General features: G+C 44.2%; 1 protein-coding gene across 1 annotated transcript in view; it reads left to right on the top strand.

Annotated features, from left to right (window-relative positions):
- ARHGAP15 (Rho GTPase activating protein 15) overlaps window positions 1-27289 on the top strand; it is an 842137-nt gene that overhangs the window by 152879 nt on the left and 661969 nt on the right. The window contains exons 4-6 of the mRNA XM_040440262.1: window positions 3517-3585; window positions 8560-8624; window positions 16050-16134. Of these exons, the coding sequence (XP_040296196.1) occupies window positions 3517-3585; window positions 8560-8624; window positions 16050-16134 (219 nt within the window). The remainder of the gene's footprint in view (window positions 1-3516; window positions 3586-8559; window positions 8625-16049; window positions 16135-27289) is intronic.

The following is a 27289-nucleotide window of genomic DNA, read 5'->3' as shown; positions in this document are numbered from 1 at the left end:
ATGGAGCCCCTGCTGTCTCCTTTCCTCCCTCATGTATCCAGGGCTCCTGTCCCACCCTCCTATCTCCTATTGCTGCCCTGCACAGACCTCCTGCCACTACTTGTATGAATCCCCCTCAGAGCCCCTTCAACCTACTTGCTGTGTCCACCCCTCCTGTCCATCCAGGGCCCCGGGCCCCTGTCTCACTCCTCTGCCTCTCATTATGGTGGCATCTGAACCGCATTCACCATAAGGACCTTCTAACATCACAGGGTCATGTGACTGTGCCCCCCACCCCGTACCCTGCATTGTGCCCTCCTACCACACCCTGTGCAGTGCCCATAGTCATTCCCTGTACTGTGCCCTCTTATACCCTTTTATCCGGTCACTGTATGGTGGTTTTATCATTGTATGGCGGTGTTATCACTATATGGCGGTGTTATCACTATATGGCGGTGTTATCACTATATGGCGGTGGTATCCAATAACTGGATGGCCATAACTGTATCCCTTTCTGCCCACACCACTTTTTTTAGACCATGAGCGGGAAAAGATACAGATTGCGGTGTTAAGGACCTTTGCGCCACATCTGTGTCAGAAATACGCCTAATATAGACGTATTTCTATATAATAAATGACCCCCTAATCGTATGATTATTCGGGGGGTGGGGCTAATATCTTTATATTATATAGATTCTAGTGTATTATACTGCGCCCTGTATTTTCCAGTAGAAAATGATCCTTGGGAAGCACAGTCCTCATCCCTGAGCACCAGGACAAGGTAGCGCTCTGTCAGTAGATGGCGGCCTCCCCTCTCCGCCACGCTGCTCCGCTGTGTACTGGGGCTTATTCTGACACTAGGGCTGGGTTCACATCACATTTTTGCCATCCATTTAATGCATACTGAAAATGTATGCATTGACAGATGCCTCAGACTGATGCCGTACAGTGGCGTCCGTTCACCATACAGTTCCATGGTAAAAAAACATATACGTTAACGTCTGCATTTTTTACTTGACTCTGCAGGATACAAAAACGTGGAGTGCTGCACATGTGTATACATCAAACCGATAGGAAAAACGTAATGTGAACACACATTGGGGGGGAGGGGGGCGTACTAAATTTCGCTGTGGGGCCCAGTCAGTTCTAGCTCCATCACTGCACATCTCCTTCTCTCCTCCAGGCCTGGCTCACTGCTGCAGCGGAGGAAAGAAGGAGCGCAGGGAGCTGCGGTTAGTGAATGACAGGACCACCAGCTCCCCTGCAATGATAGGTATGTGAGGGGGCCACTGGGGGGTCATTCATCACACTGTGAGGGTCCCTTACACAGTATAATGACTCCCAGTGCCCCCCATTTAGTATAATGATCCCCATTGACCCTCCATTTAGCATAATGACCACCAGATCCCCCATTAAATATAATAACCCCTCGTGCCCCCTCCATACAGTATAACCCCCAGTGTGGGGGCGACTGGGGGTCATTATTCTGAATGGAGGGTCACTGTGGGGTCATTATACTGTGAGGGCCCTTTACATAGTATAATGACCCCCAGTGTCCCCCATTTAGTATAATGATCACCAATGACCCTCCATTCAGTATAATGACCCCCAGAGCCCCCTCCATACAGTATTCCCCCCGTGTGGGGGCTACTGGGGGTCATTCAGGGCCGGCTCCAGGTTCATGTGGGGAGCTGGGAGCTGCGGTTAGTTAATGACAGGACCACCAGCTCCCCTGCAATGATAGGTATGTGAGGGGGCCACTGGGGGGTCATTCGTCACACTGTGAGGGTCCCTTACACAGTATAATGACTCCCAGTGCCCCCCATTTAGTATAATGATCCCCATTGACCCTCCATTTAGCATAATGACCACCAGAGCCCCCATTAAATATAATAACCCCTCGTGCCCCCTCCATACAGTATAACCCCCAGTGTGGGGGCGACTGGGGGTCATTATTCTGAATGGAGGGCCACTGTGGGGTCATTATACTGTGAGGGCCCTTTACATAGTATAATGACTCCCAGTGTCCCCCATTTAGTAATGATCACCAATGACCCTCCATTCAGTATAAATACCCCCAGAGCCCCCTCCATACAGTATTCCCCCAGTGTGGGGGCTACTGGGGGTCATTATTCTAAATGGGGGCGACTGGGGGTTATTATTCTGAATGCAGGGCCACAGGTGGTCATTATACAGTGGGGGGGGGGAAATTGGGGGTTCATTATACTGTGTGAAGGGCCACTAGTAGTCATTATACTGTATAGGGGCCACTGGGGGTCATTATACCGTGTAGGAGCCACAGGGGGACATGTCAATGTAAAAAAATGCCTCATGGGGGCCCACTGGGATTTATCGCCCAAGGGCCCACATGAACCTGGAGCCGGCCCTGAGTGATCTAGTGACAGAGCGGTGAGATGCAGGCAGAGAGTGGCAGCCAAGGAGGGTCGGTGCTGATAAGCAACTTGTTACAGTGCTTCTAAGGGGAGAACAACTCTGTAATATGGCGCAGGCTGTGATTTTTTTTATTTTAGTTTTTACCTGGATTCTGCATGTCTCCTTATGGAATCATACAGTATATGGAGGTACACTAGGGCTACACCGAAGTCTGTTAGGGCCGTTTCACAGCTCAGAAGTTGCACAGAACCATAATATATTTGTGTACAACATCTCATCAGTAATTGGGAACATGCTAACATCTAGAATCTGGAATCCTCTTCTTTCTCACCTAATATTTCTTACAGAAGGGTGTTTGATACATTTGTATCTACTGAAGTCAACAATCCTCTGTGAGCTAAATAGCCTGGATGACCTGATCCATGTCATCTTCACTGACCATACTGACTACAGTAGATTGGAGTATCTGGGCAACAGAAGCCAGGTTTGTGCTGTTCACAGAGGATTGCTTAGACTGACACATAGAAATGCAGGTGGATTCACTTGACTTTTATTGGCCGAGTGCAGGAGCCAGGATATAAGAAGAAAGTTGCATTGATGGTGCCACTGCTGCTTCATACTGGAAATCTGCAGGAGCTGCGGAAGAAGGACCAATGCCATCAATGTCTATACATAGACAACCCCTTTAAGTTTGGAATGTTTACTGTATCACGCATGTCTTCATGTGCAACATGTTAACTATATTTATAGTACTGGGACATTAATGAGCTTTTCTCACATTTCACCTACAACACATCAGATTGCTTGCTCCCTAACTTACTAATTACTGTATTTCCTATTCCTTGTGCTTGTAACCTTGCCAGAGTTTAATTATATTTAAAATTACTTCTAATTAATGAATTCAGTCAAGACAACGGCAGGCAGAACGTTACTGGGCAGACTGGGAACTTCATGGAAGGGGGTATGATAGAGAAGGTCTGGGCGTGCAACTATAAATAACAGGTTGGCCCACTGTTAATAGTCGATGACTTAATGAATGGTGAGCTTGTGGTTGGACATCAATTGTAAAACTTTTCTTAACCTGCATTTGGTCAATTAGTGTTCCTCCTTATTGTAATAAAATTGCATTTTCTTATTTTTCAGATCTCACGTCATCGAAGAAATCACTCACAACACTATGTGACTGACAACCTCCTTCATAAAGTTTTTCTGGTAAGTGGTAATGGATTCAGTGGTCTGAATGTGTTAATTGGCCATGGTGTTATTGACAGTGTCATAATTATTATGTATGGGAACTGAAGTGCAACCACTTTCGATCATACCTTTTGAGTTCCACCAACTATTGGAAGAATTTGGGTCTCCTGAGATGGGTCTGAAAGCCAAAATGGTGACAGATGACATAGAATTGATGGAGATGTTTCACAGGTGCATGGCTCTCTCTCATTAAAGTCTATGGAAGTTGTAGAAGCAGAAGAGAAACATGGGTCAGGAAGCCCCCCAATCTGTTTTGCTGACTTGATAAATGAGAAAGTGCTAGTTAAATACAGCCACCACTAGAGGGGGCTAACATCATTTACATATCTACAGCTAGTACTGAACTTATTGGGACCTATATAACTCAGTACGTAGCAAGATCCCCCTAGTGGTGCCCACAGGTAGCTATTATCATAGTGTCATGGTAAGCAAAGAAGGTAATTCAGTGCTAGTACTTCTCTCACCAGAGAACCCTTAAAGGCCTTGCGCCCCACCTTATTGGTTTTTGCATACAAGCTGCCTAGTGGTGAAGTGCCATAACTTGACTTGGCCATTGCAGCCAAACAGGGGCCTCAGCAGTCATGTGCAATATTACTGGCATTAATATAGGTGCAGCGAGGGATTGAAGAGGTGAGAACTGGTGCTACTGCTACTTGAGATCACGTGTTGCTCTTCTCTCTGTCAATCCCTTGTGCCCATGTGCAAATAAATATAATGGCCAAGAAAAAAAATTAACAAAATTAATGTTTTCATAAACTTTTGTCTGTAGTTTTCTGTAAGATTGCAGGCAGGTCCTACGGTATTATCTTTACTGACAGCTATCATGGTGCCGAAGAAGCAGTTTGATGACAAATTCCACTCTACAACATCTGTAAAAATGAACGCCTGATTAATAAAATATTCATAGACCGCTGTAATTATACAAATGAATTCTGGAGCTGTTCTCAGATTACTCGAAACAATTTGACTGTTTATTCTTTGTATCTAATTGTTGCAGTGAAACATATCAGGTCGCCTTAAGGAGATCTTTCTGGTTGTTGTTTTTTTTTAACCTTCCCTCAGCTGGAAAGATGCAAGTAGGGCAACAATTTAAAGAAATGATGCAGATTCTTCCAGGCAGGTTGAATGCTACACAAAAAAAGAAGCTCTGCAAAACATGTGCAGATTACTGACAATCCCGGCATCTGTCTAATGAAGCTCTGCCGGGCTATTTTGATACATTTTTAGACTCTAATAAAGGGGAACAAGACATGAACTGTGCTCTGTGGAAAGTGCGAACGTATCTTCAGGCAGCTCAGCAGAAATAAAAGTATTTAGTAGTTATTTTGCAACTCTAATAGAGAACATTGTTAGTTTGTTCTTGGCAAGAGCTTGCTGCGTATTAAACACTGCAGAAATCAGTAACTGGAGCCGATTGTTAGGCTATTATATTATCACGGTAGGTTACAAGGTATAAATGCCTCGTTGTGTCAGTGCAAAGGTGTCTGTTCATCAATGATCGACTTAGAGAAGAGGTGCACAGTCTAGTCTAGAGAAGAGGTGGATAATGTGTCCTGGAGAAGAGGTAGATTTTGGGTCCTATTGTACAGACGGGCAATGTGTACTGCAGGAACGTTAGACAATGAGGAGTAGAGGAACGGTGGACAGTATAGTTTGAAAATATACTAGAGGAGAGGTAGGCTGTATTACTTAGAGAGGAGGTGAGCAATGTGTGCTAGAGTAGAGGTGGCCAATGTGGTCCTGATAAGAGGTGGACAATGTAGACTTGATAAAAGTGGGCAGTGTGACTGTCACGACCATGGTTATGGTCGTGACTCTTTGGTCGCATGCAGTTGTCAGCGGTTTGTTCTATGTTGTCAACCACAGTTGAGGGCTCTGGTTTATTGTCTCACATGTGGTTGCCGTTGGAAACATATGGCAGTGTAGCAGCTGGAGCTGGTTGCTAGGCGGCTCGCTGTCACGGCATGCGGTTGCTTCTGGCAATGTGTGTTTTAAGTGTTCACTTTCTATGTTTGGTGTTAGGGAGTTTGTTTTGTGTACACTTCTCCTTTAAGTGACACTTACCTTGTTTGGTGATGAAAGGGTTAACTCCTTTCCTGGTGTGTGTGTGTGTGTGGGGAGGGGGGGGGGGTGTGGCTGCTTGGGCTATTTAGCTCCTGCTGGAAGCCAGAAGTCTGAGGGGTACTCCAGCCATGCCTTATGCTGGAGTCATCCTCCTGGTCTTATACCATCTGTCCAGTGAGGGCCACCCTTGTGGTCATAAAAGTTATGCATGATGTTAAGTTGATGTTGTTATCCTTTTTATGTTTATTGCAGCTATGGATGTCCTGGTTACCTGTGTGTTTAATGTGTGTGTGCTGTGTCCTTAGTGTTTGTGTGGACAGCAGTACTGGTGCATGGGTTCCAGTCAGCGAGGCTGTGGCAGGTAGGTTTGGAACTGGTGTAGTTCACCTGCCATATCCATAGGTCTGTATATGTCCCCCCTTCCTTGCAGCTTGGCCAGTGAGACTCCTGTTCGTCCGTGTCTTGGAGGAACAGGTCGTCTTACCCTGCTCCTAGCACAGGGTTTTCCTGAGGGATAGTAGGGACCCTAGGTTCCAGAGTATGAGCCCTCCTACCATCTGGGTTGGCTCATACAGTTAGGAGTCAGGGTCAGTATTAGGGACGCGATAGGAGGTGACCTGCTCCCTGATCCTGTGGTTCTGGCCTAACAGCTACCCGATTCCATAACATCGCACGGATGAGGGTTTCCCCCACTCTCATCCGTGACAGTGACCTAAAGAAAAGGTGGACAGTGTGGACTAAAGAAGATGTGGATAATGTGCCCTGTAGGAGAGGTGAACAGTGTGGCCTAGAGGACAGGTGGCTAATGTGTCCTAAAGGAGAGGTTGACAATGCAGCCTATAGATAATATGGGCACTGTGGTATAGAGAACAGGTAGACAATGTAGCCAAAATAATAAGTGGATAATGTGTCTTGGAGAGCAGAAAGACAATGTAGCATAGAAGACTGGTGAAAAATGTGGCCTATAGGACAAATGGACAATGAGTCCTATAAGAATGGTGAACCTTGCTTCCTAAAGGAAAGTTGAGGAATGTGGCCCAAAGATAGGACAAGTGTACCATGTGACCTAGTGAAAAGGTAGACAATATGATCTAGAGGAAAGAAGGAAAATTAAGTCTTGGGGAAAGAAATACAATATGGCCAAGAAGAGAGATGAACAATATGGCCTAGAGAATAATTTGTGAATGTGATGTAGAGAAGAGGTGAGCAATAGGGCACAGAAGAAAGTTGAACAATACAGCCAAAAGAAGAAGTGGGCCATGGTTACAATTGATAATACCGTTAAGAGGAAAAGAGGACAATGTGTCTAGAGGACAGGTGGAAAATGTGGCATAGTAAAAAAAAAGTGGGCAATGTGATCCTGAGAATAGGTTGATTATGTGTTTTGGAGAAGGGGAGAACAATGTGGTCAAGAGGATAGGTGAAATAATCCACCTATAGAACAAGTGAACAGATTGGCCCAGAAAAAAGGTGGACAATGATTCCTACAAGAGATGTGGACAGTGTGGCCCAAAGAAGAGGTGGCTGATGTGATCTAATGAACAGGTAGACAATGTGGCCTAGAAGAAAGGTGGGCAATGTGCCTAGAGAATAAGTAGAGGATATGGTCTAGATGACAGGTAAACAATGTGGCCTAAAGAAAAATGGACAATGGAGATCACAGAGTGGGCACTTATTTAACGGGAGGTCATTCTTAACCAAAGAAGTACATTATTTTGGGGCTTTACATTAAAGAAACACTCCATGGGTCTATGTGGCTCCTGCTGACCCTCCTTCCCTCTTCTAACTACACTATTAAAATTAAGAAATAAATACCATACAATCCATATTTCAATAAGGAGGACCATTGGTTTTCCCCACCGCCCTCAATGTTTATCTTTTCTAACAAGCAATCTTAATATATTCATACACCTACTAGCAGTCACAGGTCTTGTTAAATGAAATGACTCACTATAGAATAGGAAGGATGTTATTGAATGGGGTTTTACCTTTAATGGTGCAAAGTATTTATGTCATATGGATTAAAAATAAAGTACAAGGGGAATATACCTTCCTACTAGTCCTTCCCCCAAAGTATCTTTCAAACCAGTAGAATTAAAGACTAGCAGCCATTTTTGTTATCTGATATTCCAGACCATACCGATAAGTGCAGTGTTTTTTCAGTACAACCAGTGTCACCTCTGTAAACTTCCAGCACAATATTCTCTCTATACATTTCTCAAAGGAGGATTACACCAGTTTCCAAACATGGTTGTTAAAAAAGGTCTGCATTATTTCCAGAAATAGCTCCACCCTTGTCCATGGTCTTTGTCTGGTTTTGCAGCTAAGCTCCATTCACAAGAATACTGAAATACCAGAAAAAGTTCTAGTGTTCCTTGAAGAAAAACAGATCATGTAAACCTACCACTCTGTTTCCATCCTGTTTCCAACCAAACCCACGATGCACTTCCCCTTCCTCTACCACAGCTCCAGCACCGCCCCTAAAAACACCCAGCTAGTTTATAGCATCTCCCACCCAGCTAGTTACATAGATACTCCCCTATCACTGCCCCGCCCATGGACATAACATAACGGGAAATAAGAAAGAATGGCATGGACATAGTGATGTGATCACAGCCCAGAACTGGAGATAGGAGCAATAAAGGTAAAATGAATAAATTACAATATTACAACTACCTTCATAAACACCTATTGTAAAGGATGTTGATGCAAACTTGAAAATTCATTTAACAATAGATCCCCATTAAATGGATTCTCACATGATAGCACTGAGTGACGAGGTAGATTTTGTTAAAATAAGAGGTTAAATCTATTTAACGGTATGTAAAAACTGTAAAAAAAATATAATAATGCTTATTGTATTAACAGGTAAACCAGAACAAAGAAGGGATTTTGAATAAAACCAAGATATCAGACAGAGGAAAGAAATTAAGGTAATGGCTAAACTCCCCCCCCCCTTCCCATGCCAAATTCTTGACCTAACCCCTTCCCTCCAGCCAGAGGTGTAACTTGACCAGCATGCACTTTCTATAATACCAGTGTATTCTTATGCGGCACAAGGGTCTTTGGGCCCCTCAGGCTCTTGACTGCTACCTCTGCACCGCCTATAGCTAGGGGGTCATTTACTATCAGATATGATATCTGCGACTTTTCCCTGCTCACACCAGGTCTAAAAAAGGGGGCATGGCATCGGCTGGGAAAGGGACAGGCTGGCATGACTTTGGCAGATCCACCACCAGCGCAGGGGTTATTAATAGAGATGAGCGAATCGAATCCCACGATCCGAATTTCAGGATGAATTTGGTTCGCCTCGAAGCCGAATTTCCTCGTGCTTCGTGCTAGCGAATCGGCAGCCGCCATCTTGTTTGAAGATCTCGGCTGAAATCCCGTGCGTGGTGACGTATGATGTCATCTCACGCCGAGCGAGATTTCGCGACAGATCTTCAAGCAAGATGGCGGTGGCCGGCCCGTCGCAAGCAAATGGTAGTGGTAGGTTTGATTTATTTTTTTATTTTTATGTTAATTTTACACCGTTTTTACACTCGATCATGTATAAACGCGGCATATGAGGGGTACAATGATGGGGAGCAGCGCTATCGCAACTCCCTGTCATTACACCCGCTACTTACAAAAAAATGCGCTTTGTGACGAAGTAATTCACCATGAAGCAAATTTTTTTGGTCAAATTCAGCGAATCAGACGAATTGAACTTTTCAATAATTTGCTCATCTCTAGTTATTAATACTGTTGTCTAAAACGCAGGTCTTCATAGATGACCCCCACAGTATTTTTACTCTTATACAATAGAGCATGACAGTGCGGTGCTGTTAAAGGGCCCCATATGAAGGACCACAGACCTACAACTTGTATAATATTCCACGCCATCTCTCCCTCTGGACATATTCCAGAACATATTTACGACCGATCCGCATTATATAAATTGTTTGTTTTCCCGATTTTTTAATAATTAATTTCACTCCTTTAAATCCTTAAAAGGATATAATAATAAATGTGATATCAATTATTTAAAATGATTTAAAAGGCGAGTAATTACCGATGGGATCCATAAATACCGTCGCACTAACTCATTTCTAGCGATAATCTGCTTCCAGTATACATTATGGACAATGCACCTTGGAGCTGATCTATCAAAGGTTGTATTTAACAGACAAAAAAGACCCGATTTGCATAATGTTTGCATAATGACTCAATTTCACCATATTAGATGCAATGACATAACATTTTTGATATCATAATGCTGGGTCATAAATTGACTCTATGTCATTATGCAAAATAATGCAAATGGTATCATTTTTGTACAATATTTGCTCCGGAGCCTGGCTCATGATGGAATGACCCTCATCACAGAGGGCAGTAAAAGAAAATACCTGAAATAAATGGCTTCATAAGGCCACAAAGAGGAGAATTAGGCATGAATAAGTTACCTTAGAGCTTCCTGATGAGTGCCTGAGACGCTGGATGAAGGGGAATGGGAACAGTCTCAGGGCTCAGTCTGACAAGTAGTCAGCCGTCTGATGCTTTACTGTAGGTCTGATATATCACCGTATGGTCAATATGCAAATAATAGAATATAGATCTAAATATAGTAAATAATGTACAAAAAAAATGTAACTGACAGTTTAAATAGTAACAAAGTAAAACTTAGGATAAATGCAGAAAATGATCAATGTTAACTATCACCTACCTCACAGTACTTATCTATGCATTTAATTATCTATTTATCTATCTATCTATCTAGTTATTTATTAATCAGTATATCTTTTTTATCTATATTTAACTTTGATCTTTGCATTATAACACAGGAGATCTCAACACCTCCTTCCCTTCAAAGTTATGTAACCTTGATATAAAATACTAATTACTGATATTTCCATTCATGATCTCTTTGTAGTTGAACGTGGCTGGAGACCACAATTTGCGTCTCTTGCAGATTCACATGGCTGCATCAATTTCTCCATTTGTTTTAGTACTGATTGGTTGGGGAAAGACATCTATCTCTATCTTTTAGCTATTGCAGAGTACAGAATAAAGTAATGTAATCTACTGCATGCGCAGTACCCCAGACCTGGGGGTATCTGCAATTGCAATGTCATGTAATATTTATGTTTTGTTCTGTTATGTATGCACACCAGCATGTAGAGGTATGGTTGGCTGGGACAGGGTTAACTACCCTCTTGGTAGGAGAGGCATTCTGGTCTGGATAGTGTGGAGTGCGGGGACTCGTCCAATTGCTCCTACTCTAGGGGACCATCTAGTGGTCCTTTTGTCCTACGGGACCAATATTCCAGAAAGGCTGCAAGAGCAACATTTTATCTTTAAGGCTACAGTGTGATACAGAGTGACCAGCAAGCCTCAGCTTTACAAATTCTGCTGCAGGTGAGGGAATACAGTTCAGACACCCATTACCTGGATAACGAACAGGCCAGATCAACTCCAAGCCTGTATTACACAGTGGACACCTAAATCCACAAGTGCCAGCATAAAGCTCTTGTCTGAGGTGCATTAATTGCCACTTATCCGCTCACCATACGCCATCATAATTACATAGTTACATAGCTGATACGGTTGAAAAAAGACATAAGTCCATCAAGTTCAACCAAGGGATCAGTGGGGACGCAAATCCCAGAAGGAAGTGACACTCAGATTTCTACACGTTTTCATAAGCATATATGTTGTTTACTTTTAAGAATTCCTCTAAACCCTTTTTAAAACTGTCCACTGTTCCTGCTGTGACCACGTCCTGAGGAAGTCTATTCCACAGATTTACAGTTCGTATAGTAAAGAAGCTTTGACGTTTCTGGAGACTAAACTTTTTCTTCTCCAGTCGGAGGCTGTGCCCCCTTGTCTTTTGAGGGCATTTGACATGGAACAGTTTTTCACCATATTTTTTGTATGGCCCATTTATATGCTGAACAAAAATAAAAAACGCAAAACTTTCAGTTTTGCTCCCATTTTGCATGAGCTGAACTCAAAGATCTAAAACATTTTCTACATACACAAAAGACCCATTACTCTCAAATATTGTTCACAAATCTGTCTAAATCTGTGTTAGTGAGCACTTCTCCTTTGCCGAGATAATCCATCCAACCTCACAGGTGTGGCATATCAAGGTGCTGATTAGACAGCATGAATATTGCACAGATGTGCCTTAGACTTCCCACAATAAAAGTCCACTCTGAAATGTGCACAGTTTTGCCTTACTGGGGGGGGGGGGGGGGGGGGGCAGAAAACCAGTCAGTATCTGGTGTGGCCACCATTTGCCTCACGCTGTGCAACACATCTCCGTCGCATAGAGTTGATCAGGTTGTTGATTGTGGGCTTTGGAATGTTGGTCCGCTCCTCTTCAATAGCTGTGCGAAGTTGTAGAATATTGGCAGGAACTGGAACACGCTGTCGTATACGCCGATCCAGAGCATCCCAAACGTGCTCAATGGTTGACATGTCCGGTGAGTATGCTGGCCATGCAAGAACTGGGATGTTTTCAGCTTCCAGGAATTGTGTACAGATCCTTGCAATATGGGGCCGTGCATTATCATGCTGCAACATAAGGTGATGGTCGTGGATGAATGGCACAACAATGGGCCTCAGGATCTCGTCACAGTATCTCTGTGCATTCAAAATACCATCAATAAAATGCACCTGTGTTTGTTGTCCATAACATATGCCTGCCCATACCATAACCCCACAGATACCATGGGCCACTCGATCCACAACGTTGACGTCAGCAAACCGCTCACCCACACGACGCCACACACGCTTTCTGCCATCTGCCCTGAACAGTGAAAATCGGGACTCATCCATGAACAGAACCCCTCTCCAATGTGCCAGACGCCATCGAATGTGAGCATTTGCCCACTGTAGTCGGTTACGACGATGAACTGCAGTCAGGTCCAGACCCCGATGAGGACGACGAGCATGCAGACGAGCTTCCCTGAGACGGTTTCTGACAGCTTGTGCAGAAATTCTTTGGTTATAGAAACCGATTGTTGCTGCAGCTGTCCGGGTGGCTGGTCTCAGACGATCATGGAGGTGAACATGCCGGATATGGAGGTCCTGGGCTGGTGTGGTTACACGTGGTCTGCGGCTGTGAGGCCGGTTGGATGTACGGCCAAATTCTCTGAAACACCTTTGGAGACGGCTTATGGTAGAGAAATGAACATTCATTGCACGGGCAACAGCTCTGGTAGACATTCCTGCAGTCAGCATGCCAATTGCACGCTCCCTCAAACGTTGCGACATCTGTGGCATTGTGCTGTGTGATCAAACTGCACATTTCAGAGTGGACTTTTATTATGGGAAGTCCGGATCAGTAAAGGATGAGCAATGTAATGTATGTACACAGTGACCCCACCAGCAGAATAATGAGTGCAGCTCTGGAGTATAATACAGGATGTAACTCAGGATCAGTACAGGATAAGTAATGTAATGTATGTCCACAGTGACCCCACCAGCAGAATAGTGAGTGCAGCTCTGGAGTATAATACAGGATGTAACTCAGGATCAGTACAGGATAAGAAATGTATGTACACAGTGACTCCACCAGCAGAATAGTGAGTGCAGCTCTGGAGTATAATACAGGATGTAACTCAGGATCAGTACAGGATAAGTAATGTAATGTATGTACACAGTGACTGCACCAGCAGAACAGTAAGTGCAGCTCTGGAGTATAGTACAGGATGTAACTCAGGATCAGTACAGGATAAGTAATGTAATGTATGTCCACAGTGACTGCACCAGCAGAATAGTGAGTGCAGCTCTGGAGTATAATACAGGATGTAACTCAGGATCAGTACAGGATAAGAAATGTATGTACACAGTGACTCCACCAGCAGAATAGTGAGTGCAGCTCTGGAGTATAATACAGGATGTAACTCAGGATCAGTACAGGATAAGTAATGTAATGTATGTACACAGTGACTGCACCAGCAGAACAGTAAGTGCAGCTCTGGAGTATAGTACAGGATGTAACTCAGGATCAGTACAGGATAAGTAATGTAATGTATGTCCACAGTGACTGCACCAGCAGAATAGTGAGTGCAGCTCTGGAGTATAATACAGGATGTAACTCAGGATCAGTACAGGATAAGAAATGTATGTACACAGTGACTCCACCAGCAGAATAGTGAGTGCAGCTCTGGAGTATAATACAGGATGTAACTCAGGATCAGTACAGGATAAGTAATGTAATGTATGTACACAGTGACTGCACCAGCAGAACAGTGAGTGCAGCTCTGGAGTATAATACAGGATATAACTCAGGATCAGTACAGGATAAGTAATGTAATGTATGTACACAGTGACTCCACCAGCAGAATAATGAGTACAGCTCTGGAGTATAATACAGGATGTAACTCACAATCAGTACAGGATAAGTAATGTAATGTATGTACACAGTGACTGCACCAGCAGAATAGTGAGTGCAGCTCTGGAGTATAATACAGGATGTAACTCACAATCAGTACAGGATAAGTAATGTAATGTATGTACACAGTGACTGCACCAGCAGAATAGTGAGTGCAGCTCTGGAGTATAATACAGGATGGAACTCAGGATCAGTACAGGATACGTAATGTAATGTATGTACGCAGTGACTGCACCAGCAGAATAATGAGTGCAGCTCTGGAGTATAATATTGGATGTAACTCCAGATCAGTACAGGATAAGTAATCTGAGGAATTTACAAAGTTACTTTTTATGTGCATGTTGGCTTTCTATAGGTGTACATACATAGGTGCAGCTGTACCGTGCTGCTCAAAAATGGACATATCCTTTAAACAAAGGGCAAAATCCACCATTCTACTTGATTACACAGTATATGTTACTGAGCATTTACGCTGTTGTCATCTGTCTGTACTAGTTTGTCCTTGCTACACAGTCGCTGATTATTTTATTTTCATACACTTAACACATTTCCCCTTAGGTACCAGCTTTCACCTTTCCTCCTGTTGTCACATTCTTTTATCCTATGTGTCTGCGCTTTTCTTCGTTCCCTCCTTGTACACACCAGTCATTTTCTCCTTCATTCTGCTTTTCCTCATTTGATCTTTCTCTTGGTCATTGTCATTGTCTCTATACAGGATATAGAAAATGTTTAGCATTATAGATGCAGAATGGACCTGCTTTACCTGCATAGTCCCTGTATCTGTTTACACAAATGTTAAAGGGTTCATGTTAATGGGCTTCTGATTTTGCATTTTACCTTATAAACTTGGATGAGCTGCATTACCAGACTTGGCCCATCACAAGAGTGGCACTGTTATCATGGATAACCAGTGGCGTACATAGAGAGGTAAGGGCCCCATAGCAAGGATCAAACCAGGCCCCCCACACAGGACAGAAGGGTTTCTGCCTAAACCATTTTCAATGACTCTTGGGCCATTTTTTGCCCAGATGCAATCAGAATATAGAGCTGGAGACTAGTGTTGAGCTAATAGAAGTATCCAAAGTGGTCTTCAATCCGAATTCAAGGAAAAAATTGAATCACTGTGAAGCCGAATTTCCCCACGCTTCGTGGTAACAAGTAAATTTTTCCTAAAATGATGGCTGAAAGTAAAAAAATGCAATCACTGTTCCCTGTCATTGTGCCCGCTCCATACAATGGAATGGGATTTGTGTCGAACTAATTCATAAAAAATTTAATCTTTGCTCATCTGTACTGGAGACTATGGAGACTGTGAAACTGGTAAATGATGCCTACCCAGCATATAAACTATGAAAGACCCATAACGATATATACATTGCTATCTCACATGTAGATGTGGAGGTATGAAAGCATCAGGCTTGACAATCAAAGGGAGACATTTACTAACCAGAAATATTCCTATATTAGGCGTATTTATGGTGCAGATTGCAAAGGTTCCTTGCGCCACAATCTGCCACTTCTCCCCGCTCACGCCAGGTCAAAAAAGTGGACGTGGTGTGGGCAGAGAAGGGCATGGACCACCATGAGGCCCGTCTCATTCATCATTTTATACACTTGTTTTAGGTGTAGAAAATGGTCTAAACGTAAGACAGCTCGGGAACTGTCTTACATTTAGAAGTGGCGCTGGATACTTCAATATTATGTAGAGACTGGTGCCAGCTATAGAGGACATTAGGACCGGTGTCTAAAACAAATAAATGACCCCCGAAGTTTCCAATTTAGAACAAATCTAGAACAGATCCAGAAATGTATTTGCCATTTGTGTCCTTGAAGCCTTTGGAAACCTTTCATGTTGGACAATATTAAAAACTTGAGTCTTGCCTCCTGTATGCTGTGCAACTCTAGTTTCTTTATATTTTTTAAGCATAATGAATGTGTCAAACCCAGAAGACTCAACTTTATTCATGTTTTCTAGGAAAAATTGGACTGCCACGTATGCTGTGCTTTGCAAGGAGAGGTTGGAATTCTACAAGGATGCCAAAGAGCTGACAGCAAATTTGGTCAGTACACTGCGAATTCTCTATGCCAGGCATCCTCAAACTGCGGCCCTCCAGCTGTTGCAAAACTACAACTCCCAGCATGCCAGAGCAGCATACATGTATCAGCCTACAGCAGGGCATTGTTGGAGTTGTAGTTTTTCAACAGCTGGAGGGCCGCAGCTTGAGGATGCTTGCTCTTAGATTTATGTCACATCCATTGATGTGGATTTAAAGGGGTATTCCCATCTGGGAAATCTATGGCAAATCTGTGAGCCAATCCTGTCTCAAGAACGGAGCCCTGAAATAAATGTAGAGCAAGTCGTGACACTCCTCCATTCACCACTATAGAACTTCTGAAATAGACAAGCCTGTTTTCGGAAGTGCCACAGTAATGAAATGATGGGTGGCCGCACATGCGCAGATCGTTTTCCATTTGCTGCTAGGGAACTTCCTAAAATAGTTGGGCATGGCTGCTCGGCTATCTTCAGAAGTACTATGGCAGTAAATAAACATTACACTGGGTATGTGTGGTTTGTTTTCCAATCACTTTAAGGCCCCGTTCCTGAGATAGGTTTGGGTCCCAGAGGTGGGACCTGCATCTATCAGTCATTTTTAATACATGTCCTATCAATATGTCATAAATGTCCCAGATGGGACAAAAATTTGCCACTGGAAAAAATCTGAGTATGAGTAGTGATGAGCTGCAGGGGCAATATTCGAATTTGCGATACTTCACAAATATGTGGTAGAATATTTGTGATATATTTGCCAAAAATTTGTATTCGAGATTAAATCTCCAATGTAAAAATCGCATAAGATTATTTTCGTGATTCCAAAAGATCTGCAATGTAAAAATCGCTTAATGCGAAGTGGGTCAAAAACGAATATATAGCACTATAGAACATAGTGCTATATATTTGTTTTTTAGAATATTCATGATGATTTTTTCCATTTGAAGTCATGATTCCTCTCTGCTTAAGTTGCTTGTGGGCCAATGGCTCATTGGCCCACAAGCAAGAAGCAGGGAGGAATCATGTTTTCTGAAAAATAACGAATATTCGATATAACGATTATATAGCACTATATTCGAAATATTCGCAAATTATCGAAGTTGCGATATTCGCGATAAATATTCGTAATTCTAATATTCGCACTTAACACTAGTTATGAGTTCATGGTCCCAACTTCTGGGAACCCTATGATCCTCAGTAGAAAAGGGCTGTAGCACCAATTGTTTTCCAGCATGCTCATACATTATGCAGATGGTTTTCTTTGTTCTTGGGACCAGTAGAGGTCCAAATGGTCAGACTCACATTGACCATGAAGTGATGAATTAATTGCTTAATGAGCCTCCAGAAAAATGTACATCATGGGCAGATGTCTATTCCTGCACCATGACATATATTGCACATTATGGTGATCTTTTTGGAGTAGTCAGTTCACCCATGAGATCAGTAGAAGGAGCAAGGGTGTATTACAAAGCCCTGTTCCTACTGCAACAGCTGGGACCAGAGATAACTCTGATCCTGGCAGTGTCACTGTAACCATGATTTTACCACAACCATTATTGGTCCTCAAGGTTCTTTATGGCATAAAAATGCTTGACAAATGCAAATGACCCTGATATGGTTGAAAAATCTTCCCATCTAGTAGAGCGTTGCTGTGATACAACTGTTGCAACTTTGCCAAAATCTTCTAATGTTTCCTTTTATGTGACCAAAAGTTACTGTCTAGACTTTGCAAAGTGTAACATCTTATAGAAATACTTTGATTTGCACAAAATGTATTTCTTAAAATGTGCATGAAAAAGAAGCAACTCAAGGCACTGCAAGTAAGTAGCTGTTTAACTTTCAGTAAGACACGTAAATGCTGTAATTAGGGCAAAAGGCAAGTTAAATATTAAATACATCTTTACAACGTATGTGACTCCTGCAGAGAGACAACCATAGCCCTCACTGTTTTTATGTATTGCAACATATACAATTTCAGGAGCAAGCACTTACAGCAAATCCTGCTTTGTACTTTTTATGTTTTGTGCCCGAGGAGAGAGCATTGATCTTCGTTTTCAGAGATGTGACAGATAAGTTGTTGAGACAAATCTGGCATATATTCTTATAGCCTTAGATATCATTCTGTGAAAGTTTACAAACCTCTGCGTGGCATTAAAGGGAGAACAAGTCAATGAGAGGATGATAGTGCAGGGACATACAGAACCGCAGTTGACAGAGCCCCATTGTGAAGGATACCCAAGGCTGGATGAGACCTGCCATACCTTATTGGAATGATGGCTGCCCGAGAAGGTGATTTTCAGGCTGGAGTCACTTAGAATAAGCCGCTTTCTCTTTTGGCAGGTGACAAAGATCAGTTTAGTCCTCGCTGCCAAGAGTATCTGTCATAACATATCTCTTTCTAATAAATGAAGAAAATATGAAAAACAAAGCAGAAAAGAAAGTGATATATATATTTTTTTTTTATTTGTCACTGTCTCGAGCGGGGAGAGGACAACTTGTTGTCATGAATCAAAGTCATTGGAAATGAACATCCATCTGGACACCAAGTAAACCGCGTCTGACCATTGTGGAATAGCAGACTTTAAGGGAGAACTATAGTGGGTTTGAATAAAGAAAGAAAATTAATTCAGACTAATAAGGGGTATTATGTTTAATATATAGCAGTTTGACTACATTTTTCAGTTTTTAAAGAGAATGTGTCAACTATATTTTTTATGCCAGTTAAAACCAGACTGTGACACATAGTGTAACTTTTTTAAAATCTGTTTTTATTTCCTTTTTTATTCTGTTTCATGAACATGATTATGGGTCAATTAACTTGTCTGAGCAGTTGTTAACAGCATTTAGAGGTATGCTATACAGCAGTCATAGGCACTATAGACACACATAGACACCAATAGACTAGAGGGAACATCAGGGACAGATTGTCTCCTAAAGAGGATTCAGCTGTGGGATCGGAGTGCCACCAGTGCAGAGCTTGCTCAGGAATGGCAGCAGGCAGGTGTGAGCGCATCTGCACGCACAGTGAGGCGAAGACTTTTGGAAGATGGCCTGGTGTCAAGAAGGCCAGCAAAGAAGCCACTTCTCTCCAAAAAAACATCAGGGACAGATTGATCTTCTGCAGAAAGTTTGGTGAATGGACTGCTGAGGACTGGGGCAAAGTCATATTCTCAGATGAAGCCTCTTTCCGATTGTTTGGGGCATCTGGAAAAAGGCTTGTCCGGAGAAGAAAAGGTGAGCGCTACCATCAGTCCTGTGTCATGCCAACAGTAAAGCATCCTGAGACCATTCATGTGTGGGGTTGCTTCTCATCCAAGGGAGTGGGCTCACTCACAATTTTGCCCAAAAACACAACCATGAATAAAGAATGGTACCAAAACACCCTCCAACAGCAACTTCTTCCAACAATCCAACAACAGTTTGGTGAAGAACAATGCATTTTCCAGCACGATGGAGCACCGTGCCATAAGGCAAAAGTGATAACTATGTGGCTCGAGGACCAAAACGTTGACATTTTGGGTCCATGGCCTGGAAACTCCCCAGATCTTAATCCCATTGAGAACTTGTGGTCAATCCTCAAGAGGCGGGTGGACAAACAAAAACCCACTAATTCTGACAAACTCCAAGAAGTGATTATGAAAGAATGGGTTGCTATCAGTCAGGAATTGGCCCAGAAGTTGATTGAGAGCATGCCCAGTCGAATTGCAGAGGTCCTGCAAAAGAAGGGCCAACAGTGCAAATACTGACTCTTTGCATAAATGTCATGTAATTGTCGATAAAAGCCTTTGAAACGTATGAAGTGCATGTAATTATATTTCACTACATCACAGAAACAACTGAAACAAAGATCTAAAAGCAGTTTAGCAGCAAACCTTGTGAAAACTAATATTTGTGTCATTCTCAAAACTTTTGGCCACGACTGTACATGTCTATAAGTGAGGTGCCAATTGTGAACACATTACCAGCTTTTACTGTGAGCTCTAAATTGCTGAGAATTACAATAAAAAGTGACTTGCTCATCTGATGTTTTTCACAGACACTAGAAAAAAGTCCCCTATTTTTATGGACTGTACATGAATTTCTGGATGGTTGTCAACCCTGTGTCTGGAACATGCATAGGTGGCCCCTGTTCCGTCGGCGTCTCTTCTCTGCAGTAAAAGTGCATAGGACAGCTTCTGGGCATGTACAGTGGCCTGGTAGCTATTGTATTCAACTGTTCTTGGTATTGATAGATGACAGAAGCATTTTGTATGGTTTACTCGAACTTCGAAGCCAGGCAATGAGGAGTGAGACCTTGGAGTAAAATATGGGTGAAATAGGGGTCAAACACAGTATTTAATGGTGTAACATGAATACTGTTGATAAAAAATTAAATTTAGGGGATACAAATTTGAAAATGGGAGATGGAAATAGTTATCTAGCATAGGGTGAGCTTTAGCAAAATAAAGTAATATGGACCTCCGGTTAGAACTTGACAGTAGAGTAGACCAATATCTATTCCATTGGAAGAAATCTCATTTATCAGTAAATGGGGATGAAATGGTTATTAAAACATACAGATGACACAAATAAGGTTTTGGTTGATGTTGATATGTTCTATAGCTGGCATCTTTATTTTTGGGCTTTGGGCCAGGGCAGACCTACATATAGAGTATAGTTGTCTTTATGAGACAACTAGAGATGTCCAGAACTATTCGCCGGCGAACAGTTCCTGGAGTACATCGCTTGTTCGCGTTCGCCGCGGCGGGCGAACATATGAAATGTTCGGTCCGCCCCCTATATGTCATCATTGAGCAAACTTTGACCCTGTACCTCACAGTCAGCAGACACATTCCAGCCAATCAGCATACCCTCCCTCCCAGACCCTCCCACCTCGTATCAAAAAGCAAGGACAGCATCCATCTTAGATTCATTCTGAAGCTGCAGTGTTAGTGAGAGCAGGGAGAGTGCTGCTGAATTAATAGGGAAATAGTTAGCTAGGCCAGTGTTCTGTGTCCACTCCAGTCCTCAAAGTCTCATCTGCTGTAAGGACAGCACCCCAAAAAGCCCTTTTTAGGGCTGGTACGTCAGTCTGCTTTTATTTTATTTTTTCTATATATATATTGCAGTTGCCTGCCCATGTGTGAGAGGCCATAGGCCCACAGACTGTACTGTGTGCACACCACTCATATCGGGTGGCACAGTACCTTGCAGATAAAAAAGTCATTTAATTTTTACCCTTTAATATAATTGCAGTTGCCTGCCAGTGTGTGTCAGGCCCACAGACTGTACTGTGCCCACTGCCCACCACTCATATAGGGTGGCACAGTACCTTGCAGATAAAAAAGTAATTAAATTTTTCCTCTGTAATATAATTGCAGTTGCCTGCCAGTGAGTGTCAGGCCCACAGACTGTATTGTGCCAACTGCCCACCACTCATATCGGGTGGCACAGTACCTTGCAGATAAAAAAGTAATTACATTTTTTCTCTGTAATATAATTGTAGTTGCCTGCCAGTGAGTGTCAGGCCCACAGACTGTACTGTGCCCGCTGCCCACCACTCATATAGGGTGGCACAGCACCTTGCAGATAAAAAATTCATTACATTTTTCCTCTGTAATATAATTGCAGTTGCCTGCCAGTGAGTGCCAGGCCCACAGACTGTACTGTGCCCACTGCCCACCACTCATATAGGGTGGCAAAGCACCTTGCAGATAAAAAAGTCATTACATTTTTCCTCTGTAATACAATTGCAGTTGCCTGCCAGTGTGTGTCAGGCCCACAGACTGTACTGTGCCCACTGCCCACCACTGCACGCATAGTACCACTAATCTAAAAAAAAAATGACAGGCAGAGGCAGGCCACCCCGCAGGGGCCGTCGTGGTTGTGGTGCTGTGATTTCCTTTGGCCCTAGAATAATGGCCAGTGTTCAGAGGCCACGTACCCTGAACTCAAAAAATTCTGAGGACATAGTTGACTGGCTTACACAGGACACCCAATCTTCTACAGCTTCCGCTCGGAACCTTGACGCACCATCCTCCTCCAGCTCAGCTTCGGGCACCTCTCAAGTTACCAGTCGCCCGCCCGCCGCCACCAGCAACACTAGCACCACAGCCGCTAGGAGTTATTTACACATCAGTTGGAAGAAATGAGTGATGCGCAACCATTATTGCCAGAGGATGTAGACAACAGGGATATGTCTCAGTCAGGCAGCATTACACACATGGACGTACGGTGTGATGATGATGATGATGTTGTACCCGCTGCTGCTTCCTTTGCTGAGTTGTCAGATACAAGTGAAGCGGTTGATGATGACGACATGTCCGTGGATGTCACGTGGGTGCCCGCTCGAAGAGAAGAAGAACAGGGGGAAAGTTCAGATGGGGAGACAGAGAGGAGGAGGAGACGAGTTGGAAGCAGGGGGAGGTCGTCGCAAGGAGCTAGTGGCACAGCCAGACAGCACACCAATCAACGCATGCTGTTGCCATCACCAGAATGCCGTCATTGCAAAGCTCAGCAGTGTGGCATTTTTTTTGTGTGTCTGCCTCTGATAACAGCAATGCCATTTGCAACCTGTGCCAAAAGACACTGAGTGGTGGGAAGTCCAACACTCACCTAGGTACAACTGCTTTGCGAAGGCACATGATCTCACATCACAAATGCCTATGGGATCAACACATGATGAGTGCAAGCAGCACACAAACTCAAAGCCACCATCCTCCTCCTGGTCCAGCCTCTTCAGCCACGTCAACCACTGCTGTCCTCCTTGCCCCCTCTCAACCACCTGCCACTCCGCCTCTCACCTTCAGCAGTTCCTGCTCATCGGCCCACAGTCAGGTGTCTGTCAAGGAAATGTTTGAGCATAAGAAGCCGATGTCACAGAGTCACCCCCTTGCCCGGCATCTGACAGCTGGCTTGTCGGAACTCTTAGCCCGCCAGCTTTTACCATACAAGCTGGTGGAGTCTGAGGCCTTCAAAAAATTTGTCGCACCAAAAAATTTGGACACCGCAGTGGAAGGTACCCGGCCGAATTTTTTTTTCACAAAAGGCAATCCCCAACCTGTACTCTATTGTGGAAAAGGAAGTCATGGCATGTCTGGCACACAGTGTTAGGGCAAGGGTCCATCTAACCACTGATACCTGGTCTGCAAAGCCTGGTCAGGGCAGGTATATCACATACACTGCGCATTGGGTAAACCTGATGACGACTGCCAAGCATGGAATGCGTGGCTCTGCAGAGGAGTTGGTGACACCGCCACAACTTGCAGGCAGGCCTGCTGACACCTACTCTACTCCTCCTACTCCATCCTCTTCTCTAACCTCCTCGGCTGAGTCCTCTTCTGCTGCTGCGTCTTGCTCCACATCAACTGCACCCCCCCAGCTCCCCAGGGGCTATTCCACATCCCGGATACGGCAGTGTCACGCCGTCTTGGATTTGACTTGCCTGAAAGCAGAGAGTCACACCGGACCAGCACTCCTGTCCGCCCTGAACGCACAGGTGGATCAGTGGCTGACCCCGCACCAACTAGAGATCGGCAAAGTGGTGTGTGACAACGGAAGCAATTTGTTGGCGGCATTGAATTTTGGCAAGTTGACACATGTGCCGTGCATGGCACATGTGTTGAATCTGATCGTACAATGCTTTGTGCATAAGTACCCAGGCTTACAGGACATCCTCAAGCAGGCCAGGAAGGTGTGTGGCCATTTCAGGTGTTCCTACACGGCCATGGCGCACTTTTCCGATATTCAGCGGCGAAACAACATGCCAGTGAGGCGCTTGATTTGCGACAGCCCGACACGTTGGAATTCAACACTCCTAATGTTCGACCGCCTGCTCCAACAAGAAAAAGCCTTCAATGAGTATTTGTATGACCGGTGTGCTAGGACAGCCTCTGCGGAGCTGGGTATTTTTTTGCCACGTTACTGGACGCTCATGCGCAATGCCTGTAGGCTCATGCGTCCTTTTGAGGAGGTGAGATGACAAACCTAGTCAGTCGCACCGAAGGCACCATCAGCGACATCATCCCATTTGTTTTCTTCCTGGAGCGTGCCCTGCGAAGAGTGCTGGATCAGGCTGTAGATGAGCGTGAAGAGGAAGAGTTGTGGTCACCATCACCACCAGAAACAGCCTTATCATCATTACTTGCTGGACCTGCGGCAACGCTGGAAGAGGAGTCTGAGGAAGAGGAGTCAGAGGAGGAATGTGGCTTTGAGGAGGAGGAAGACCAACCACAGCAGGCATCCCAGGGTGCTCGTTGTCACCTATCTGGTACCCGTGGTGTTGTACGTGGCTGGGGGGAAGAACAGACCTTCAATGAGATCAGTGAGGACAAAGAACGGGACATGTGTAGCTCGGCATCCAATCTTGTACAAATGGGGTCTTTCATGCCGTCATGCTTGTTGAGGGACCCTCGTATAAAAAGGCTGAAGGAGAACGACCTGTACTGGGTGGCCACGCTACTAGACCCCCGGTATAAGCAGAAATGTTACCGAATTACCGGAAGTCGGAAAGGATGCAGCAGTTCCAAAACAAGTTAAAAAGTATGCTTTACACAGCGTATAAGGGTAATGTCACAGAACAACGGGAATCTAACAGGGGAAGAGGTGAAAGTAATCCTCCTCCTACCACGACCACGCCGGCAAGGACAGGACGCTTTACAGAAGTGTTGTTGATGGAGGACATGCAGAGCTTTTTAAGTCCTACGCATCGCCACAGCCCTTCGGGGTCCACCCTCAGAGAACGACTCGACCGACAGGTAGCAGACTACCTCGCCTTAACTGCAGATATCGACACTCTGAGGAGCGATGAACCCCTTGACTACTGGGTGTGCAGGCTTGACCTGTGGCCTGAACTATTCAAATTTGCTATAGAACTTCTGGCCTGCCCCGATTCAAGTGTCCTGTCAGAAAGGACCTTCAGCGAAGCAGGAGGTATTGTCACTGAGAAGAGAAGTCGCCTAGGTCAAAAAAGTCTAGACTACCTCACCTTTATTAAGATGAATGAGGCATGGATCCCGAAAGGACTGACAGTGGGGGATGCATTTGACTAAAAAAGGCCTGATGAGATACCTTGCGCTAAAAATGGTCCACACGCTGCTGTATTTAATCTCTGCATGCCGGGTGACTTGCGTGACTTCTCCGCCACCAACTAGGGTTCAAGCCGCAATGTTTTAGTGCACTTTCTGCCTGGAAAACATTAATTTTTACAGCCGCTGCTACAGCAGTGGCTGCAACAATACCTAATTTTTCAGGCATGTGTACATGCCTAATTTTTCTGGCCTCTGGTGCTGCACTGTGGCTGCAAAAAAAAAGGCACATACATGTGTCAATTCCCTTTCGTGATCGTTACCTTGTTGTGGTGAAGGGGCTTGCGTATCACAATGAAGCGATCACCTCTATGAGTGTGTTGGCAATGTTGGCACACCCCAGATGATAAGGTCATTGCTTCATTGTGAACAGACCAAAAGCGATCGGCTGGATAATTTTTCATAGAAAAAGCATTCATTTTCTTTTTGATCATCTAAGCTGATCATTAAAGCCTACTAAGCCAACAATGGGCCCACACTGCAGAATCATTGTTTTCTGGGTCACTTAACTGTCCCTGAACTACCATCGCCTGCAATCTCCCAAACGTGCGCACGAGCACAGTCATCACTACACCAAGATTGACGCATAGAGAAATAAAATTTATGTCATGAGTGTGTCAACTATTGATAACTCTTTGGGGTTGTCTAAAATCTATTCGATACACGTCCTCTGATAGGGGATGTAACAGGGATTAAACTGATAAGAATAGTACTACTTAACACACCACTCATATAGGGTGGCACAGTACATTGCACGGCACATGCGCAGTGCCCCAAATTGGAAGTAAGAGGACCGACCAACCATCTTTTTCCATCTCCTGGTTCCTAAAATCTATTCCATACACCTGCCCCTGATAGGGGACGTAACAGGGATTAAACTGATAGGAATAGTACTACTTAACACACCACTCATATAGGGTGGCACAGTACATTGCACGGCGCACGTGCAGTGCCCCAAATTGGAAGTAAGAGGACCGACCAACCATCTTTTTTCATCTCCCGGTTCCTAAAATCTATTCCATACACCGGCCCCTAATAGGGGACAAAACAGAGATTAAACTGGTAAGAACAGATTTTTTTAATTAAAAAAAGAGGATAGCCTCTGCGGAGCTGTTTTTTTTTTGGCCACGTTACTGAACGCTCATGCACAATGACTGTAGGCTCATGCGTCCTTTTGCGGAGGTGACAAACCTGGTCAGTCAAACCCAAGGCAACATCATCGACCTCATCTCATATGCGTTTTTTCTGGAGCGTACCCTGCGAAGAGTGCTGGATCAGGCCGTAGATGAGCATGAAGAGGAAGAGTTGTGGTCACCATCACCATCAGAAGCAGCCTTGTCGTCGTCGATTGCTGGACCTGCGGCAACGCAGAGAGAGGAGTCTGAAGAAGAGGAGTCAGAGGAGGAAGGTGGCTTTGAGGAGGTGGTAGACCAACCACAGCAGGCGTCCCAGGGGGCTTGTTGTCACCTTTAGAGGACCCTTGGTGTTGTACGTGGCTGGGTGGAGGAAGAGACCTTCAATGACGTCAGTGAGGACAAGGAACAGGACATGGCTAGCTTGGTATCCAACCTTGTGCAAATGGGCAGTTTGCGGTTGTGCAAATGGACTGTTTGCGGTTGTTTGCGGTACGTTAAACGGGGAGTTTGGTCTGTCAGAGTTTGGTCTGTCACTGTGAAGCGGGCGTAACCCTTACACTACCTGATCGATACAACATCATACCTGATCGTATACACACGCTGGATGTTTTAAAGCACGTTATTCCAAACAATTTAGGAATGTTAGGTGATTTATGCCCTTTATGGATTAAAACCCGACTCTGCGTCAACTACGTAATTTTCCATGGGAGTTTTGCCATGGATCCCCCTCCGGCATGCCACAGTCCAGGTGTTAGTCCCCTTGAAACAACTTTTCCATCACTATTGTGGCTAGAAAGAGTCCCTGCGGATTTTAAAATTCGCCTGCCTATTGAAGTCTATGACGGTTCACCCGTTCCCGAACATTTGCGTAAATTCGCGTTCGCCGTTCGCGAACGGAAAATTTTATGTTCGCGACATCTCTAGAGACAACCTGCCAGAACTCACCTTGTTCATAGTATGGCAT

This window comes from Bufo bufo, chromosome 7, assembly GCF_905171765.1.
Source record: "Bufo bufo chromosome 7, aBufBuf1.1, whole genome shotgun sequence".
Taxonomy (NCBI): Eukaryota; Metazoa; Chordata; class Amphibia; order Anura; family Bufonidae; genus Bufo; species Bufo bufo.
The sequence above is the reverse complement of the archived record's forward strand: the minus strand, read 5'-3'. Positions and strand labels throughout refer to the sequence as shown.